The sequence below is a fragment of the Podospora pseudocomata genome (assembly GCF_035222375.1).
Source record: "Podospora pseudocomata strain CBS 415.72m chromosome 1 map unlocalized CBS415.72m_1, whole genome shotgun sequence".
Lineage (NCBI taxonomy): Eukaryota > Fungi > Ascomycota > Sordariomycetes > Sordariales > Podosporaceae > Podospora > Podospora pseudocomata.
The window spans coordinates 2,154,456-2,173,746 of record NW_026946363.1 but is presented as its reverse complement, the minus strand read 5'-3'; the positions used below and the strand labels follow the sequence as shown (position 1 = coordinate 2,173,746).

The window sequence follows — 19,291 nt, the reverse complement described above, 5'->3', positions numbered from 1 at the left end:
CGAGCCGTCATTGTCCAGCCATCCAGATCGGGACGTGGGCTGGACAGATCGCGGAAAGCAGTGACGTTTTCGGCCGTGGCAATTGGAGCCGCCCAAAAGTTTAAAGAGTTCAAACAGTTGCAAAACGGGCGTTACATAAGCAGCTATGCTCCTTTAGGCGAGTCCTCGGGCGTGGACGGCAGTGGACGCGGTTGCTTCAATTGAAATTCGGTCGCAACGATTGGTCAGAATTTGCCGAGGTGTTCCGGGAAACCGAATGTGAAGATTGATGACCCTCTACTACCAATTCAGTGCCACCACCAACTTCAACCACAGCCGTTGGTGTTGCCTTTTCCGAGGCCTTTTTTCCTTATTTCTGTCCCCTTGATACTTGATACCCGGTCCTAGCACCACCACCACAGCCACCCCGAAGCGACGTCGACGACAATGGCCGCTCTCCGCTCTACCGCTTCTGCTCTCTTGGGCGCCGCCGCCGCGAGGCCTTCGCTTCGCATGGCCGCCGCCGCCCCGTCTGCCTTCCGCGGCATGGCCCAGCTCGCCGATGCCGCCCAGCAGAACAACACGGCTTCCGAGCAGGCCAACCTCAAGACCTTCCAGATCTACCGCTGGAACCCCGACCAGCCCTCCGAGAAGCCCAAGATGCAGTCCTACACCCTCGATCTCAACAAGACCGGCCCCATGGTTCTCGACGCCCTCATCCGCATCAAGAACGAGATCGACCCTACCCTCACCTTCCGCCGCAGCTGCAGAGAGGGTATCTGCGGCTCTTGCGCCATGAACATCAACGGCACCAACACCCTGGCTTGCTTGTGTATGTCCAAGTCCTTGAAGTTGAGATATGGTGGGGGTGGGTGGGAGGAGGAGGAGGGGCTGAGGAGCAAGCAAGGATTTTGAGAAAGCGCATGTGGATGCTGATATATACGCGACAGGTCGCATCCCCAACGAGGACAAGGCCGACATGAAGATCTACCCTCTGCCGCACACCTACGTCGTCAAGGATCTCGTTCCCGATCTCACCCAGTTCTACAAGCAGTACAAGTCCATTAAGCCCTACCTGCAAAGAGATACCCCTGCCCCAGATGTAAGGCTGCCCGCGATTTTTGAGATGTCCCCGAGTGTTCCGGCAGACGACGACTGACACGATAAACAGGGAAGGGAGTATAGACAGACCAAGGCGGACCGCAAGAAGCTCGACGGTCTTTACGAGTGCATTCTCTGCGCGTGCTGCTCGACCTCGTGCCCTTCATATTGGTGGAACTCGGAGGAGTACCTCGGCCCCGCCATCCTTCTCCAGTCCTACAGATGGCTTGTCGATTCCCGTGACGAGAAGACGCTCCAGCGCCAGGATGCCCTTAACAACTCGATGAGCTTGTACCGCTGCCACACCATTCTCAACTGCACAAGGACATGCCCCAAGGGTCTCAACCCCGGCCAGGCCATCCAGTCCATCAAGAAGCAGATGGCTTTTTAAATTTAATGTGGTTTGGGGGTAACGGGAGAGCGGGAAGAGGTGGTGATGTAGAAACGGGAGTTTGGGATATGAAAAATAAAAGAACGACCTGGGTGGGTGGTGCGTGGTTCTTTTTTGTCTAGTCCGCAGAAAGGGTTTACTCGGGGACATGCTTTTTTTTAACTAGACATGTGTAAACTTGTACCTTTGTCTCCTGCATGGTTGGAGTTTCACTTTGTCAGAGTAACAGCAATGGAAATGCTTTCTTGTTCAACTCTTTGATAGGTTTTCGTTTTGTTTTTGTTTCAGGGGTAATGCAGTCATGAAATACGGAAACGATGGGTTTTTTCCTCCAAGATGATCAATCTTTTGATTTAAGTTATGGAAAGGAAAGAAGTAGTAAGAAAACATCAATATCAAAACAGCTTTTTCCCCCCTCCTTTTTTTCCCCCTTCCCAGCTGGGTCCCTAAATAAACAAAACAACACCAACTTCCATTCATCATCCTCTTGCCAAGCTAACCGGCCCCCTTTTTTTTTTTTTTTCTTTTTCTTTTTTCACTCTGATATATACATCTAAGCAGTAATGTGGAACCCCTCGACAACCTCGTAGACAACCTTGACGGGGATGTAGTTCTGGGTCGTGGTGGCGGTGACGTCCTTCCACTTGACGGCCCACTCGCCCGCCTGACCCTTTCCGACGGGGAAGGCGACCCAGGAGCCGTCCTTGGTGCTGCCTGCGTAGGTGAGGGAGCCGGCGGAGGCGTCGTCGGAGAGGTCAAAGTTTTGCCAGTCGAGGGTCGTGCCGGTGGGGACGGTGACGGAGGCCGGGTTCGGGAGGGCGGAGAGGGAGAGGAGGCCGTGGGTGCCTACTAGGGCGAGGGCGGAGGAGGTTTGGGGGGAGTGCAGCTCGAGGAGGTTGGTTTGGGGGTTGCGGATGGGGTAGAAGAGGGGGGTGGAGGGGGAGGAGGGGAAGATGCCGAGGGTTGTGTTGGAGAGGGTTAGGGGTTTTCCGTCTAGGGAGGGGGTGCGCCTGGGGGGGTTAGCTAAGGGGGTGGCATACTGGGGGTGATGGGGGAGCGTGAAAGAGAGGGATAGGGGTCGTGGTCGGAAGTTAATTGTGTTAAGGGGTGGGTAGGAGGCTCATCAAGTGAAGAAACTTACGAGGAGAGACGGAGGGTATAAGCCTGGACGAACTTGGGCTTGGCTTGAGGCTCGGGGACGGGGGAGGCGAGGCCGGTGGCCGAGAGGGTGGCGATGAGGATGGCCTGGAACTTCATTTTTGGTGATGTTTAGGTGAGGCTCTGGTGGTGAGGCCCTGTGCTGAGAAAGATGTGGCTTGAAGAACTGAGGAGGGAGCTAATACTCGAGTCTGATGAAGCTATTGGAGCTGGTGATGGTGATGGTGATAATATCGGTTCAATGCCGGCGGTGGCGTCGTCTTATATACTTGTCTGTGTATCGCTGTCGTCTTCACTTCACTGATCACATCATCACCAGAAATTTCGTCTCTTCCACCACCACACTCAACACCCCTCATCCTTGCCATTATCTCATGTCCTGCTGCCCTCTCGTGATGATCTTGCCTCCTACTACCCACACACACACACATACACACACACACGCACCCTCGCACACATAAAATGGCAAGCACAACCCCACACGTCACCGTCACGCGTTTGCTCGTTGTACCGACTTAGATATTGCCAATGCGTCCTTGGCATACTGTCGGAGTCAATTAAGCCAAATTGAGCGACGACGTTGGCCAATTCAACCGCTATCTCTGGGCGATCTTGTTTCTTCCAGAGCCTTTCTTTCCCTTGCCCCTCCCCCCCCCCGCAAGAAATCGGAATTGATTAAATTGTTTTCTGCTTTTTTTTTCTTTTTCCTTTGGGGATTATTTTTAGAAGCTCCAAACACCTGGTTGAAGGCTTCATCGGCTCATCTATCCGCGCAGAAAGCAATTAGGAGGAAAATGTGCGGATGCTGAAGCGAAATGCTTGGACGAGAACCCTAACGGCAGGTCGGCAGATGACTGTACATTGCGGCTTGTGTTGCCTCTCTGCTGCGAACGCTGACCGAACCCTTTCTTCCTGTCGCCTTCCTTTTTGTACCGCGGCAGGAGATGAAGACGAGATTGCCCCCCAAGGCGAGGCAGGTACACTTGGCTTCTTCAGGTGGCTTCCATCGGTTCTAGAAAGATTATTTTCAATTTCTGACCTCATGTCCGTTAGACACACAACCCACCAGCGTGGGCCAGTGGCTTAGATATTCCCCGGTTGTTTTTCCCCAGACTATGGATGTCAAACCACATGGCAGACAAGCAAGACAGCATCACCCCACGCCGAGTTTGACAATGCCTCCTTCCTCTTCGACTCACGGACCCGACAGCCGCGCGGATGCACAAACAATTAACGAGAACCGCCCATGGACTAATTTTTGAGATAGGATATACGCCCTCCGTCCGTACGAAGCCGTCGACAACCGCAGCCGCAACGTTTCTCCTGAACTTTTGCTTCTCTTCCTTCTTCTCGTTGAAGGACTCAGTGGGACCACAGACGGCCAGTCGATACTAAGTTTGTGTTGCAGCAGGAGTTCGTGCCGGAGGGAGCCGTCGAGCGGGCGACGTACAGCTATTTCAGGAACAAGGACACTCGCCATGTTCTCCTTGGTTGCTCCAACCACGGGAACATTCTACACGCGAACCGAAGCCGGTCCGGTATGGACATGTGTATGTCTACACGCCATCGAGGTTCAATGCCAAGAGCTACGGTCCAAGTGTTCCCCGACGGCTGCAATATGCAGACTGCCGGAACATGGGAGACGGTTGTGAATGGATGTCACCCGCATGGCAGCAGGGCAGAGGAATGGTCGTCTGATGTCCGAGCAAGGACCCTTACACTGGGTTGCAATGGTGCCTGTCTTGGGACGACGGAGAGTTTTCCTTGCTGTCTGCGCTGCTGTTTCCCTTGAAATGTCCATGCGGGCCAATCCTGAAGGGATGCTTCTAGTTCTGAACCTTTTTGCGGGTTGAGCTTTTGGTGTGGGAGAAGAATGGTTCCCCTTTTCAACCGCTCCGAAAATCCGGGGGGGGATCGGCTTACCTTAGGCTATTACTTACGCAGGCTAAGACATTGTACGCAACCCTACCTTTTCAAAGATTTTAACTCGCTACTCCCTACATCCAAGTTCAAAAGTATGTAAGTCGGAATATCAGTCCTTCAATTACCCTTTTCTGTCTTGGATTCTAAGACCTATCCGGCTTGGCTTCCATTCTGTGGCGTCTCGTTTGACACTGTAGTAGCATGAATCTCTACCAACGATTGATGTCAAGTGGCTGGAAGAATCCCATTGTCAATACCGAACATGCTACTCTTCTTTATACACCCTTACCTGAGCTAGCGTAGCTAAGGTAGTAGACCCGGCCGTTGCAGGTTTATGGGCTTATGAAAACACGAGAAACAACAGATGGCCCATGGTTACATTCCAGCTGCTTGCTTGGCTTGCTGGCAAGCTGAGGTTTCTATAACCAGATCCTGGCTTGTGGATGGGCGGGTGTGTCTGAGTGCCCTACGTGTGTGTGCAGCATAAGCGTATATGTCTGGTCTTGTCCCTCGCCATCTGCCAACCCAAGCACGTATTCCCCTTGCTTCTTGCGCTTCACCTTCCTTTCTTAGACTCTTGGAACGCCTCCGCTGTCTTACTTGACCCCATCATCACCATGCAGCTGACGACAGTGTTTTCTTCTCTTGTTGTCTTGGGAGGGTTGGCGGTAGCAGCCCCTGTTGATGTGCCCGATGAGGAGCCTTGTGTGGACGGGATTATCTGCTTTGACGCCCTGAATGCTTGTGGTGTCAAATACGGCGGGTACTTTTGCCTCTTTTTCCTTCTTTCAAGTCAGCAAGTCATTAACAGCATAATAGCTGCTACAACGTCTGCAAGGCCGACCAGAAGCCCAAGCCGCCCGCTTGCCCGGCCACCTCCACTGTCGTCACAACCAAGGTGGTCCAGTTGACTCCCTCTGCCACCACCAAGAAGACGACCAGCACAACTTCCAAGCGCACCTTGACGACCTCCACCAGGAAGGCGACTACCACCATCAAGAAGACCACCACCACTGCCAAGGCTACCACCACTTCCAAGAAGCCCACCTCCACCTCCAAGAAGCCTACCACTACTCCTAAGCCGACCACTACCCCCAAGCCCGTGACGACCAAGATCCCGACATCCACTACCAAGCCCTCGACTTGCAACGGGAGCGGAATGACGGTCTGTGCTGATTACATCAATGAGTGTGGGATGATGTATGGCGGGTAAGATCCCCTCTCCCTCTTCCTTGTATCCTGCCGGTGGAAATGAAGAGACTGATCAAGAAAACAGATGCTTCCCTGACTGCAAGCCGTGGCCTACATTCACTGCTCCTCCTTGCAGGCCGCCGGTCAGCACTAGCATCAGGCTTGTGCCGGTGCCGATTCCTACGTATCCTGTTATCACTGTCAGGCCTCAGGCATAGAGAACACAGCGAGGGTTACTGGTGCTGAAAAAAAAAGGGGGGGGGGGTGGTGAAAAGGGGTGGTCAGGCGGTGCGGGTGAAAAAAGTTGAATTCAGGGGGCGTCGTTGGGTCTGTGTATCAATTAGTCTATGGAATGCGGGAAGCCATTCTTTTTGCTCATATCGGGCTATCTGCTTAACCTCTTCATTTTGTCTCTCCGCAATGAATATCGTCACGCTCGCTCTCTTCGCCAGACTCACCTACCTATCCGCAACAAATCACCCTACATTATTTCTTCTCTCTACCTTACACTACCCACTCTGAACATCTTCAACGCTTTTTTCCTCAATCACACTCGTAATCAATCTCCACACACAGACCTGTACCTCAACTAAATACCCCTGAACCCCTACCTTATATCGTATTCACCCCTCCCCTTCCCCCCCCACTCACCTCCCCACAAATCACCGTTACTACTACCACCCACCTTCCCCCCTCCGGCAACGTCACCCGGTACTTTACCGCACCTCTCTCGTTGCTCCTCTGAGTCTCGACAAAGAGAAAACTAGCAAAAGATATCGCCACGTTTCTGTTCCCAGATGCTTCATGAAATTCTGCCCCGTAAATGACCTCACACAACGGTCTTAACACTCCCTTCTATACCCTCACTTTCCCGGATCACACACCCAACAACCCCGTAACGATGTCATGCCAATGGTCGTGATAAATGAGAGCAAGAAGGATTTACCCTACCGGTAGTTACCTCCTCAACAAGAAAAAATAAATGACTTCTTTTTCCAGAGCCCACATGGCCGCCACAACGCCGCTATGACGTCCCAAGTTAATACCGACCGGTGAATGTTCTAGACTTTCTCTCTCACAATTGCCGGAACTATCTTCCGAGGTAAGGTGCCCTAGCACGTCCATCACCAGGGCTCAAGACAGTAACCACATCGCCAAAACACCAACTCCCCCCATCCAATCCAGCAGTCACCCACCACCTCTCCCAGACCACCAAAACCATCACATCCAGGTTCTACCACTCTGGACGTGATAGAAACCAAAACTATGCGCGACTTCAAGAGCAGGTACACACATCACATCCACACATTGCCAAAAACACACCCAGAATCATATAAAAATTTCCTTATAAACCCGCTAAGCAAAGCTAGCAAAGTCCACACCCTCCCACCAAAAGATAACCACCACCCCTTCCAAGGAACAGAAAAACAAAGATAGGAGAGTCACCAAGATCAAGACCGTCATTCAAGTTTAATCACAGATATCAAACGCCCGCCCGCCTCACCTGCCAAATTCTCCCCTCCCTCCCAAACCACCATCATTTTCATCAAAAAACTCCATAGTTATAAGCTCTTGTTTCTGCCTCTCCAACTTCTCTACCCTCCCAACCATAGCCACATACCAACTCACACCAAAAACAGCCCCCATCCTCCCCGCCATCGTATCAACAAGTGAACCGAACCGGGTAGCTCAACAACAATCATATGTGCAAAAGTAAAAAGGGGCGCTCGACTAAGGTATTCTTGTATAAAAGGAACATAAAACACCCAGGATATCGTTCTTTTACCCTCTCGGGGGAAAAAAAAAAAGTGAAATCTGCTCAAAGGGAAAGAACAAATGCGCCCAACTCCATAAGCCCATTCAGTTCCATCCGTTCATACCCATATCCTTCCCCCCCTCTCAACCCTCCATAGCCACATCCTGCCCCTGTCCCTCCCCTCCATCCACCCCTCCAACAACCCCATCCATCCACCTCTGAAAATCATCCTTCGACCTCTGCACCTCATCATGACTATGCCCCTTCATCCACTGGTTATTAATCAACAACCTCTCCTTGATCTTCTCCCCCCTCAACTCCGCCGAAAACATCGCCTGTGCCGCGTCCTCGTCCCCCTCCACCTCAACCTCCCTGGCCGAATCGGTACTGTAGACGGCGCAGTCACTAGTGCCCTGCTCAAACACCATCTTGTAAGAGTTGAGGCAGGTCCGGACAATCAGGTTCTCAGAGTACACCAGCGGCTTGGGCAAGAAACCATCGTCAGAGGAGTCCTTAGCGTCCGAGGGCAGGTTCCGCTCCAGCAACACCTTTTGCAGCCGAGACCGCGGGATCCCTTCCGTGTTCTCGATCCGGATGTACGACGAGATGTAGTACTGCCACTGCTGCACCCGCTCCATCTCGTCCGTGTAAAACGTTGTCTCGTCCTTTTGGAGCCAGCGGGTGGTGGCGAATTTACCCTTGGGGTTCTGGAAAAACGGGTTAGCTGATGTGAAATAAAGAAAAAACACTAGGCACGGAAGGGGAAACATACCCAACTAATGACAAACATCTCCCCATCCTTGATGCACTTTTCGGCAAACTTGCGCATACTGATCTCATTCTGGAAACTCGTCTCGCTCTGCGCCCGGCTGTCAAGGAAGGCCTTGACTAGTTCCTTGGCCTTCTCACCTTTTGCGTCCGGGTTATTGCACTGGAGCGCAAGACGACACAGAGACTTGAGGACATCCTGAATGGTGTACAACTTCCACCCCCTCTTGAGGTAGTAGTGGCGCAACACATCCTGGTACCGGTTCTCATCAACCTCACCACCAATGTAGTCCTCAATCAGTTGGACAGTCTTTGGCCAGAAGGACTCTGGGTTAGTGGGTTCAAAGAACTTCAAGCCACCGTTGACTGTGCCCAAGGTCTTGGCTGGCTTCTCAGCCTGCTCACGCTCAATCTCCTCGAAAACGCTCGCTCTGCTCTCCTTGACATCCAACAATCGCTTGTATAACGTCGTGAAGATGGTGAAGAAGACATAGATGGTCTGGTTGCAGTAGAAGTTGTAGACCGATCGGGTGAATGGAGCATCTGCCTTCAACTCGCCGTCCAGATCGACCAGGTCATTCACTGGATCACCCTTGCTTTTATCGACAATGGCAGGCCGTGGGATCGTGGGAAGCCAGCGGCCATTCGACACTTCAGGAACGGAGCCATCCTCTGGGGCGTCAGGCATCTCTTCCTCGTTCGCAGATCCAACGTCGGGTGTTGTCTCCTTGCTGCCCGAGGCGGCACTGCCCTCCTTCTGCCCTCTGCTACGACTGCCGTTGCGGCCAGGATCCAAGACGCCGCGAAGGAGGTCGGACTTCTTGCCATTTCGACGACTGCGGCCATTGGTGAGCTCCAAAAGAGTACCGTCATCCTCATCCTCTTCCGCGGACTCCACCTCGATGTCGTTGATTCTTTCCTGGAACTTCTCGTCGGGAATGTCAAAGAAGGTGGGAATAAACTTCTCGAAGAACTCGATGATCCTTCTCTTCTCCACGCCGCTGTGTCCGCCATTGCTATTGACGTAGACCACCATAAGGCGAAGTAAATCGAGGAGAACACCCTGGTCTTCCAGCTTGTAGAGAAACTGGTATCGTGCGGTTTGACCCTTTGCAAGACGGATACGGCGTTGTTCTTCGTGCTTGGTCTTGATACTGTCGACGAGATGTTTAGCAGAGAGGCTGCGCTTGTCGCTGATCTTGACTTGGATACCCATGTGGTCCAAGCTCTTGAGGTGCATAGCTTCGGTCTGGTTCTGCCACACTTTCTCCCATTCTCTTTGCGTAAATCGCCACTCCTCGTCCTTCTGCTTCAAACGCGCCAACACAATAGGTACAACGGCGTAGGGGTTTCGGAACAAGTCGTTGGCAACTTCGCAGCCCTTCTCCGGGCCGTAGATCTTCTTCAACACCCTCTTGTAGATCGAAGTACTCTGTCCTCCGAGTCCTACAGGCATGGTGAAGTTGTGTCTTTCTGACGCCGGCATGTTGAGCATGCTATGAGCAATGGGCTCCAAGAGCTGGATGCACTTCTGGTTGGCCTCGATGAAGAAGTCGTAGTCATGGCGCTCCTCCTCGATACGGTGGAGACCTTCCTCGTACGCATTCTTTCTGTGGGCAACAAAACCGGAGTCTTCGGAGGCCCAGGTCGGGTGTGACGCCCACTCATCATTGAGAACCGATTGGCAGAGCTCGTCGCGGCCGGTGCAAGGCTTGAGCCGTTCCCTTCTAGGGAGGAGTCGGTAGCTCGGGCCGAAGCCGCGACAATTGCTCAAGGAAACCTTGCCCGTGGGTGGCTCGGGTTTGTTCTCGACGAAATCATCTGTGGCGTCGTCGTACCTGAGGATAGCCCGCAGACTGGCAAGCAACTCGGGATTGCCGCCCATAAACTGGTTCGCCTTGTAGACCAAGGTAGGTGTGTCGATCAGGTCGTTGTTCCACATGTTGATCAGCTTGAGGAATTCTGTGTTGGCGGTTCGGTTGCCAATGTGCTTCTTGACTTTCTCGAAAAACGCAAGCTCGTCTTGGTGGGAAATGTTGATGGGAGTGGGAGGGAGAGGCTCGGGCATAGTGGGAGTCAAAGTTGACTCGATAAAGGCAACATCGGCATTGTTGGGCTTGTGCGTCACCTTCATCCGTTTGTTGCCAGTCGTGGCGGCAGGTAACGATCCGCGGAGAGCAGATGACTGCGCTTGTTCGTTCGCGACAGAGGCAGATGCGGCAGTCGCAGGTTTCTCGGCGCGTCGCTTCTTGGTCTCCTTCGCGGCGCTCGCCGGTGGCGCAAAATTGCCAACCGGAGGCATCTTGGGACCGTCGCGCTGGAGACTGCCGGGCTGGGGCGTGGGAGTGGTGATTGCCATGGGCATCGTTTCGTCAGGTCGCTGACCGGCGGATCGGGTCTGCGCGGCCGACTCGGGGAGAAATTGTTTGAAGTCTTCGAGAAGATCGGGGGCCGAGTGGAAGAGCGTCGTGACTTGCGAGTATACGTCTTGGATGGGCTTTTGCTCGCGTTGGTACGTTTGGAGTATCTCCAAGAATTGCTTGTAGATTTCGGGTTTGTCCTGGAAGCGATTCTGAATAAGAGAAGGCGTCAATGGGCGTTGTGCCAGGGAGAGAAAAAAGTGTATCCACTCTGTGCTTGCTTGACCCATCGACTCCCCATTGAGGTGCCCCATTGAGACTCGAGGTGAATAGGAAACAATACGCACGGGAGCAACAGGGGAAAAAAAGTCGCGTACCTTGATCTTATTCACGTAACTGATCGCGTGGTTGAACTCGACGGGTCCCCGCTTTTCCATGCTGGCCTGCTGAGCGGCAGAACCGTTTGCACTTGGTGGACCGGCGCCAGGTGTTGGAGTGTGTGCTGTTCGCGGGACTGGAGGTTGGCTCAGGGCAGAACCGTTGGGAACCGCCGGCACTGATCTTGGTTGATTCGGGCTAGTTTCGAAAGACGCGCTCTGGCTTGAGCCAGGGAACCCTGGTGGACCGTTCTGGGCCGGGACACTGAAGGCAGCCTCGGGACTTTCCACGCTGTGTTGCAAAACCTGCTGCCACGGCCCAGGTCTCACGGTGCCAATGTATCCTTGAGGAGGGTTCGATGTCGGAGGTGCTGGCTCGAGTTGCGCTGGTCGGGGCGCTCCGATCGAGTGAATCATGGACCCGGATGGGGTGGTCACGCGGATGCTATTGGGGTTGTTCTCCAGGCCGCACTCGATGCGATAGCCAGGAGGAAGGAAGGTGTTGAACCCTTGTATTAACGTCGGATGGCCAGCGAAAAGCTCGGACACCCTATTGATCACGCCCGGCGTGTCGATTCTGCTCCACGTTAGTCAACCTGCTCTTCGCATCACCAATCAGATCGCAACAGAGAGCACCTACGTTTGACTCTTGAAGTCCTTCATAATGTCCAAGAATTTGTTGTACACATCGGGCTGTTCGGAGAACTGAACCTTCACCTGATCAAGATAGCTCAACGCATCCTATTCCGTGATGTCACAGTCAGCGCCAACGTTTCAACATCACCACCGCAAGGTCACCTACGTTCAAGATCGGCTGCTGCCCTTGGCCCATGTTATTTGAGCCAGGAGTCATGCCATGAGGAGGATTTACGCCGGGGCCAAAGGGGAGCTGCTGCATGCTGCGGGCCCCTTCTTGCGCCAGCGCCCGCCCATTCTCCTGCTGCTGCTGCTGCAACGGCCCGCCGAAGATGGCAGCTGGTCCCGGCCCTCCACCGGCACCAGCCAAGGAGTTGGGAGGAGGACCATTTGGTCCATGTACCATAGGTCCAAACATCTGGTGCTGAGGGGCTGGGGCAGCTCCGGGGGCGCCATGCTGAGGGGGGCGACCGGCCTCGGCAGAGTGAAGCGCTCCACCAAAGCTAGGCGCAGGGCCGGGAGGTCCACCAACTGGCAGAGCGGGGGCAGGATTATTGTGGTTTGCCAGCAAGCCTCCAGGGCCGGTGATGGAGTTTGATATTCTGGATGCGACGGGTTGGTGGATAGGGAGGGAGCCGGCACTGCTGTGATGGGGGGCAGCGGGCTGGTAGGGTTCGCGGTGCTGGCGCTCAGCGTCGTCACGATCACGGTCGCGGTCACGGTCACGGTCGCGCTCTCTTTCTCGTTCCCGTCGGGCAATCTCGTCCTGTTGGAGGGCACGATGGCGTTGCTCCTCCATGTCGCGCTCGCGGTCAAAGGCGGCTCCGGGGCCTGGGTGCAGGGGCTGGCTATTCATCGTGGACGGCTGCGCGAAGCCTCTATGCAAAGGTTTAGATCATCAAATAAAGCACCGGGCGGGGGCGTACAGGGCAGCTTACAGCTATCACTGCGATCATATGGGCCTTCCACAAGAAGTCATCTACCAAGACAAGGGCTTCTGGTCTGAGACAGCTGTGTTTTCGCCAGTGTAGAAAGGAGGCGTTGCTAGCAACTGCTGTGCAGAATGAATGGATGGCAAGTTCCGTCGCATTCTTATCGATAACGCCCAACAACTCCGGGAAAACACCGGCCTCGGATAAGAGGGATGACGATATGCCCTGCACGTGACAGCAAGTCTAATGCAAGGTACGCCCCGTCTGCCAGCCCATCAGATGTGGAGGCGTCTCTGGTGAGGATATGTATCATTCAAGTATACAGGGAATATATATTTCCTTACCTCAGGAGCTCCGATTCAGCCAGCATTCTATCCTGTCATAGACGACATCAAACGATGGCTTGTGTAAAACCAACATCTATACAAACACATTCCCAAAAACCCCCCTTCAGGCATAATTCCGAACCTTCTTCAAAATCCACACCTCACCATTCGCAACAGAGCTCGAAACCTCAACAACCTCAATATCCCCCGGCTGCACCACACGGGTCCCGTCTTCCTTTTCTTCCCACCACACCTCCCTATCCCCAAGCAGAGTCTTCACCTTCTGGCCCTTGGACCAGATACCAACCGGGATAAGGTGAGCCTCCACAAACCGCTGAATGTTCTTCTGTGCCCTCTCATGGCCATCACCTCCTTCATAAGCATTGGGCCCAAGGGCACCGTACTCTCTGGGATCTTCCCATGGTTTACGAGGTAAGCCCTCCACCGCAGAGTTGAGCGGTGCGAGCACCGTTGTGTTTTTTGACGGGTCATCAAGCCGAACAGAGGTGGATTCAATATCTCTGATGAAGCTATACCACGATATGTTAGTGGATCTTATCGGACTAGAAAGATGCTGAGGTGACTATACCCTGCAAATAAGTTGACAGACCTATCCCGGCCGATCACATCCGAAAGGATAACACCACCGCCGCCAGAGTGCGGAGGTGGGTCAGTCCTCGACGGAACTCCGGAGTCCGGAGGCAACGCCGGACCGGGGCCGTTGTTGGGGTCCATGATCTTTTGATTGTGGTTGAGAGTTCGCTGTGACGACGGGGCTGCTTCCGCTCTTTGCTGCAAGAGGGGTACGACAAGTTGACAGGAAACGGCGGCACTCAGAGCAACGACAGAAATAAGAGCAGGGCGCATTTTATGGTATGCACTTTGATGGAAACAAGACGACAGGTCATGGACCACGTTGCGCTGTTGGGTAGAGCTAGGTGTTGGCGTTCGCGGCTTAGTGACTAGTGAGCACAGAGAGATACGTCATCGCTGTTGAGCACGGCGAACCCTAACCCTTCTTTTCAGGAACAACCACACATAGCATCGTAATGACTTAAAGCTGTTTGCATTGAATGATAACCTTCTGATTGTAATTTTTGGTTTCAATCTCGCCATGAGAGACATAATATCTGAAATTACTCCCAGGTTTTTTGAGTCGATGTAACTACCAATGAACAAGTCGACACCGCTTCATTCTTCACACCTTCCAGTTACCTATCGACAGCCAATGGCTTCTTAACTCGGCCATTCATGAGTTACAATGCGCCCAACTGATGACTTGAGACACCATTTCGGCAAGATCCTTTAGATAAGGTATCTTGAAAACCAGTTCGCTGGATATGTAGGTTGGTAGGTATCGTGCTCAACACCAATACTCTCCAGAACCCCGGGGCACAAACTGATCAAGACATGGCTCAAACCAAATATGAAGGTTCTTAAAGCTGCAGTTGTGGAGAATATGTGTATCTCTAATAAAGTCTTGTCAGATCATGCAAGACACCAACTGAGACATTACTTCTGGTGTTGGGGTATTCGAAGGGAGGTATCAATACTCCCTTGAATAGGTACCCAGACCATCTGCCGGATTAACAACAATCCTACCGCACATCATCTCTATTGGCAACACTTGCCTGCCAGAAATCGGCACATCAGCAACCATGAACGTATGTCCCGACTCTAATCACGAAATCAACGCGCTTGACTAACCAATCCCCTATACATCAGCTCATCACCCTCGCCCCGACCCTCACCCTTCTGGCAACCAGCACTCTGGCCTCCTCGCCCATGACTGAAGTCGCCCCAGGGCCGGCACTGATCAAACGATATGACCTCGACTGCTCATCAATCCCCACCAGCACAACCGAAAGCTGCGCTAGGATAGGATTCTATTGCGATAGCGATGGCGCGGTCAAGATGATAGATGAGACTGTCGGCTCGCTTTGCTGTCTTTATTGCAGATGCCAGACTTACTGGGATCCTGATAGAAAATAATTTCTGCGATGGAAGTCGTGGAAGGTTGAGATCTTGGGGGTATCACCTAGATGGGAAATAGTCATGTACCTCAAATTGTGACGAGAACGGGGGGGTATAGAGGAAAGATCTGGCTATTGGCTCGCTCGTTCGCGGGTTGAGATGCGAAGGTGAGCCCTAGGTGTCTTCAGCCTCGGGGTTCTGCTAAGCTCCGTGGAGAAGTGGTTTCAAGTTTGGAGAGGAATTCGGTTGATTATCATGAGCTTCGTCATCATAAGATTCCAGGGGATGTAGGATTCAAGACATCAGGTGTTCTCTTGGTATTCCAACGAACATTCCATGAAATTTGGAGGCATGATTACACATGAGGGGTGCTAGATAGGTATAAAACAAGCAGAACATATTGCACAATCTTCATAGCTTTCAAGCACCCAATCTATCCTAATCACCCCAACGCCTTCCTACACTCAAACCTACCATCAACCGTCATCTAGCACCCCAACAGTCACCAACCATGAAGGCATGATTCTACCTAGTTTTAGATATCTAGATGAATACTAACACCTCTCAGCTCACCACCCTCGCTATACTTGCTCTCGCAGCAGTAGGCCTTGCCCTCCCAGCCACCCCCGATGCTACAACAACACCCGACGAGCAGCTAGGCCATCTTGACTGCCCCATTGCAGACTTGAACGTGGCCAAAGAATGTGAAGACTACGGCTTCTACTGCGAAGACGATGGGTCGGTTCAAGCCGTCGAAGCTGGGTTTGAAGAGTCACCTTGCTTTGAATGGTGCAAGTGTGTTCGTTTGTGAAGAAAGGTGCCTAGCGTTGTACATCCTGTAACTTGAGCATGGGAAAATATCTTTCAGGGGTAACCTGACTCTGGGGAAATATCATGAAACATTGTAACCACTTGGACGACGATGTATGCAACATTACTTGAGGTTACTGTGCTCCGAAAAAAGGTTGCCGGGACCGAGTTGGTGTGATACTGCGGCCTGGAGGTATAACAGCAGCTTTGTTCCTTTCCACTACGTGAATTCATCCAGTCCAAGTCGGTCAATCAACAGCCTTGCCACTAAATCTGACGAAGACTGAGGCAAAACTCCATCAAAAACATGAAGGTATGCCTCCACTTGACTTAGCACACTTGTTTAGCCAGAAATATCTCACACTTTTCATCTTACCTGGTGATTGATTGCGGCACTCGCTCTGTTGGTGACGGGCACCGGTCAAGCTTTTGCCCTGATCAGTTCACCAAAGATCCCCAAAGCCGAGTCAGCACTCCTTGTACTCCAATGTCCTATCGCCGACTTGGACGTGAGCCAGGACTGCAAAGACCTCGGGTTCTATTGTGACGATAACAACGAGGTCAAGACGAAAAAATCGGGCCATGAGGAGTCGCCGTTCTTTGACTGGTGTAAATGCGTCGATGATATGTAGTGGAACAAGGAATGTGGACGCTGGATAGCAGACAGGCGGTGATGAAGTCAAGGAAACCTGAAATTTATTTATCATCAAAGATGGCCGTATTGCTATAGTATCAGGCCAAAAAATTGCAAAAGAAGAAGAGCAATACAACTCCAACATGAAACCGAAGCCAGACAAGGTGTCCTAAAACGAGAGGCAAGAAGTGGTAAACGTCCCAAACCAAAAAATCAAACCAATATGTACAAGATTGCAAAACAAAACACCACCCAACCCTCCCATCACAACCCCCTATCAAGGCATTCCCGCCCTAATATTATCGTACTCACTAACTGGATAACTCAACAGGTTCAAAGCCCCCGCCAACTTATTCGTCCCCCCAAACTCCTTCACCACCGTCCTCACCAAACTCTCCTCCTCCCTCACCTTATCCCCCGCCGCCTCCCAAAACACCGTCCCCCCCAACCCCTTCCCCTTCAAATACTTCACCTTCTCCACCGCACTCCTAACCGTATCATAACTAATAAACTCCTGCTTCCTCTCATCAAAACTCCACGCCGCAACCGCCTGCTCATCCCAAAACTCTTTCGCCCCCGGCCTAGGCAAATCCTTATAATTCCAAATCCCCGCCTGCGCCGACCCCTCGCCAATTCCATTATACGGCCTCCCCGGCCCACTCGTAGCCTCAAACCCCCTCCCATAAAGCGGCAGTCCCAGCACAATCTTCCCCGGCGCGACCCCCTTGGCCACATAATCATTCACCGCCTTCTCCGTCGAGAATTTTGTAGAGTTCGGGTTAGTCGTGCTAAGGAAAACATTGCTCTGATGCCCCGAGACACTATCCCACGACCCGGCATAGTCATACGCCATAAGATGCCACGCGTCAATATACTTATCCATCCGTGGGATATCCATCTGGCCATAATGCGTCGGACCCGCCGGACAAGCAATAGTAATAGGCATGTGATACCCCTTTGCGTGCTTGGCAGAGTACTCATCCAAGGCCTCTCTGCACTCTTTCAGCAGCGAAACAAAATCAGCGGCTTCGGTCGCAGAGGCGGGATACTCCCAGTCGATATCCAACCCGTCAAACCCCCAGTCTTGGACCAGCTTTACCGCCGAAGAGCAAAACCTTTTGCGGCCAGCGGCGGTGGCAGCCACGGGGGCGAATTTGGGCGAGTACGTCCACCCGCCGATGGAAAGCAGCACCTTGAGCTGGCGGTGCTTCTTCTTGAGGAGGTACATCTGCTTGACGCAGCCGTAGGCGTTGTTGCCTTGGTCGTTCCAGGAGTCGGTCGGGTAACGCTTTTCGAGGTCGGAGTAGGTGTCTGAGGAGAATCTGTTTGTTGATCACTTAGCCCGCGCTCTCGGTTTTCTTGTGCATGTGAAAAAAATAAGAAACCTACACCTCCCCATTAGAAGCAATATCCGCAAACGAATACAGCACATGCGTGATCCTGTCGGCCGGCAAGTCCTGAGGCTGGAAGTTGTTGCCGTAGGTGCCCCTATTCACCATTAGCCCCCTTCCCTCTCCACTCATTGTTGATAAGAACTCACCAATTCGTAAAATAAACCGCATTCCTAAACCCCGTCCCATTCCCACCCCCACCACCAACAACAGACCCAGCAGTACTCGACGGCACCGTCCCAGTCCTCGAACTACTCGACACCACCCTCAAGCCGGAGCTACTCCGTACCACCCCAACCGAAGCCTGCGGTGCACCCGTGGTAACCATCACCGAAACCGTCCTCGCAACCTCCACCGTCCTCGTAACCGTCACCGTCGTAGACCTCCCCGCATTGCACACAATCTCCAGCCCCTCCTGCGGACTCAACTGAATAACCTGCTTCGGTGCCGCCTTCACGACTTGGAATCCACCAAGCAAAAAGGGGACGAGGATCGTAGCTGTGGTCAACATTTTCAACCTACCCTCTCAAAATCTGCTGACACAGAAAGGACTGGAGGTGATGTGAAGGTAGGTGGTTTTAAAGCAACCCACGCGTAAAGTGTTTGAGGGCAAAGGAATGTAGGTTCAGCGTAGAACCAGTAAGGAATGTCGACGGCCACATTCTAGATCTTCTGGGCACACCAAGGAAGGGATGGGAACTTGCGCCTCGTTGAAATATGAAAGCGCGCGAGAGAAACCTGCTCCAGACCGATCCTGTCCCACATTCTTCGTCGACATCCGACCGTGTCATTGATCCAGACACAAAAACCTATCTTTAGCCTGAGTTGAATGAGATTGGAACTCTTTTTCTTCCCAGTTTCTGATCGGGATGACCGGGCCGTCGAAACATGAACTGGGTACCTGATCGAAGTGAGGTTGGATACTGTACAACGGAACCTAGGAGAATTGTTAGACAAAGTCGAAATCCTCACGGCTCCCAGCACCGAGCAAGGTGGTATGAGCACTATACCTCAGACCCCTACTATAACCCCGCGGGAGAAGCTCCGGCAGAGTCGCAATATCCAAAACCCAGCAGACAAATGATCTCCCCATCCTTTAAACCGTCCGGCGATAACCTCTTCTTCTGCGATTGGTGTTTGTTGATGTCAATCCGGGCCATCGACGATCACATCCTGCCCTGAAGATCACCAAAAAGCTTGTAACTACCTCCGATCTACCGACCACCTAGTCCCTCCCCCATATCTTCGGGAGATGTGCAAAAACGTTTATGCCGCCAAAGTCGGGTATACATAGTATATCAAGCCAAAATCTTCCGGTACATACATACTCTTCGGTAGGTGCAGTGGTGATTCTGTACTTGCTCGAGACAAGGAGCAAACGTTTGGCACTGCCCAACCTCTCAAGAAAGCACCACCCACCCACCCACACCACTGCGAACGCTGCCACATGTAGAAATAGACTTGCACTCAACTTCCTTGCAACAACAGACTCAACCACTTACCTCCCCGCGTGGCGATCAATCACCCACTCTCTCTCTCTCTCTCTCTCTCTCTCTCTCTCTCTCTCTCTCTCTCTCTCTCTCT

At 52.6% G+C, this 19,291-nt stretch overlaps 8 protein-coding genes across 8 annotated transcripts; 3 read left to right on the top strand and 5 right to left on the bottom strand.

Moving 5' to 3' along the window:
* Positions 1-426: 426 nt before the first annotated feature.
* SDH2 (succinate dehydrogenase complex, subunit B) lies at positions 427-1,852 on the top strand (the record flags this gene model as incomplete). The annotated part of the gene is made up of 3 exons (XM_062885314.1): positions 427-811; positions 930-1,081; positions 1,151-1,852. 3 exons carry the CDS (start codon positions 427-429, stop codon positions 1,469-1,471), a joined length of 858 nt encoding a protein of 285 aa, XP_062748269.1. The 3' UTR covers positions 1,472-1,852.
* Positions 1,853-1,911: 59 nt separating this feature from the next.
* On the bottom strand, positions 1,912-3,514 carry QC762_108915 (uncharacterized protein). The gene is made up of 2 exons (XM_062885313.1): positions 2,613-3,514; positions 1,912-2,481 (listed from the first exon to the last, which is right to left on the bottom strand). The coding sequence occupies exons 1-2, from the start codon at positions 2,726-2,728 to the stop codon at positions 2,025-2,027; spliced, it is 573 nt and encodes a 190-aa protein (XP_062748268.1). The 5' UTR covers positions 2,729-3,514; the 3' UTR covers positions 1,912-2,024.
* Positions 3,515-3,572: 58 nt separating this feature from the next.
* QC762_108912 (uncharacterized protein) lies at positions 3,573-6,194 on the top strand. Its single transcript, XM_062885312.1, has 4 exons — positions 3,573-4,648; positions 4,753-5,315; positions 5,372-5,761; positions 5,829-6,194. Exons 2-4 carry the CDS (start codon positions 5,170-5,172, stop codon positions 5,959-5,961), a joined length of 669 nt encoding a protein of 222 aa, XP_062748267.1. The 5' UTR covers positions 3,573-4,648; positions 4,753-5,169; the 3' UTR covers positions 5,962-6,194.
* A 952-nt stretch (positions 6,195-7,146) lies between these two features.
* SIN3 (Transcriptional regulatory protein sin3) lies at positions 7,147-12,692 on the bottom strand. Its single transcript, XM_062885311.1, has 5 exons — positions 12,579-12,692; positions 11,807-12,518; positions 11,645-11,745; positions 8,272-11,581; positions 7,147-8,206 (listed from the first exon to the last, which is right to left on the bottom strand). The coding sequence occupies exons 2-5, from the start codon at positions 12,494-12,496 to the stop codon at positions 7,643-7,645; spliced, it is 4,665 nt and encodes a 1,554-aa protein (XP_062748266.1). The 5' UTR covers positions 12,497-12,518; positions 12,579-12,692; the 3' UTR covers positions 7,147-7,642.
* Positions 12,693-12,829: 137 nt separating this feature from the next.
* QC762_108900 (uncharacterized protein) lies at positions 12,830-13,862 on the bottom strand. Its single transcript, XM_062885310.1, has 2 exons — positions 13,488-13,862; positions 12,830-13,428 (listed from the first exon to the last, which is right to left on the bottom strand). Exons 1-2 carry the CDS (start codon positions 13,763-13,765, stop codon positions 13,023-13,025), a joined length of 684 nt encoding a protein of 227 aa, XP_062748265.1. The 5' UTR covers positions 13,766-13,862; the 3' UTR covers positions 12,830-13,022.
* A 1,557-nt stretch (positions 13,863-15,419) lies between these two features.
* Positions 15,420-15,683, top strand: QC762_108895 (uncharacterized protein; the record flags this gene model as incomplete). The annotated part of the gene is made up of 1 exon (XM_062885309.1): positions 15,420-15,683. One exon carries the CDS (start codon positions 15,420-15,422, stop codon positions 15,681-15,683), a length of 264 nt encoding a protein of 87 aa, XP_062748264.1.
* Positions 15,684-16,593: 910 nt separating this feature from the next.
* On the bottom strand, positions 16,594-18,218 carry CHT4_1 (Chitinase 4; the record flags this gene model as incomplete). The annotated part of the gene is made up of 3 exons (XM_062885308.1): positions 16,594-17,638; positions 17,706-17,804; positions 17,857-18,218. 3 exons carry the CDS (start codon positions 18,216-18,218, stop codon positions 16,594-16,596), a joined length of 1,506 nt encoding a protein of 501 aa, XP_062748263.1.
* A 152-nt stretch (positions 18,219-18,370) lies between these two features.
* Positions 18,371-18,800, bottom strand: QC762_108878 (uncharacterized protein; the record flags this gene model as incomplete). The annotated part of the gene is made up of 2 exons (XM_062885307.1): positions 18,371-18,644; positions 18,718-18,800. 2 exons carry the CDS (start codon positions 18,798-18,800, stop codon positions 18,371-18,373), a joined length of 357 nt encoding a protein of 118 aa, XP_062748262.1.
* Between the last annotated feature and the right edge of the window lie 491 nt (positions 18,801-19,291).

Excerpts from the sequence above, each read along its gene's own strand:
- QC762_108912 (XM_062885312.1), top strand. The coding sequence starts at position 5,170 with ATGCAGCTGACGACAGTGTTTTCTTCTCTTGTTGTCTTGGGAGGGTTG. Across the intron at positions 5,316-5,371 it reads TGTGGTGTCAAATACGGCGG|CTGCTACAACGTCTGCAAGG; the intron begins GTACTTTTGCCT and ends ACAGCATAATAG. Across the intron at positions 5,762-5,828 it reads TGTGGGATGATGTATGGCGG|ATGCTTCCCTGACTGCAAGC; the intron begins GTAAGATCCCCT and ends TCAAGAAAACAG.
- QC762_108915 (XM_062885313.1), bottom strand. The coding sequence starts at position 2,728 with ATGAAGTTCCAGGCCATCCTCATCGCCACCCTCTCGGCCACCGGCCTC. Across the intron at positions 2,482-2,612 it reads TATACCCTCCGTCTCTCCTC|GCGCACCCCCTCCCTAGACG; the intron begins GTAAGTTTCTTC and ends TAACCCCCCCAG.
- SIN3 (XM_062885311.1), bottom strand. The coding sequence starts at position 12,496 with ATGAATAGCCAGCCCCTGCACCCAGGCCCCGGAGCCGCCTTTGACCGC. Across the intron at positions 11,746-11,806 it reads GGCAGCAGCCGATCTTGAAC|GATGCGTTGAGCTATCTTGA; the intron begins GTAGGTGACCTT and ends ATCACGGAATAG. Across the intron at positions 11,582-11,644 it reads AAGGACTTCAAGAGTCAAAC|AATCGACACGCCGGGCGTGA; the intron begins GTAGGTGCTCTC and ends AACGTGGAGCAG.
- QC762_108900 (XM_062885310.1), bottom strand. The coding sequence starts at position 13,765 with ATGCGCCCTGCTCTTATTTCTGTCGTTGCTCTGAGTGCCGCCGTTTCC. Across the intron at positions 13,429-13,487 it reads TCTGTCAACTTATTTGCAGG|CTTCATCAGAGATATTGAAT; the intron begins GTATAGTCACCT and ends ATCGTGGTATAG.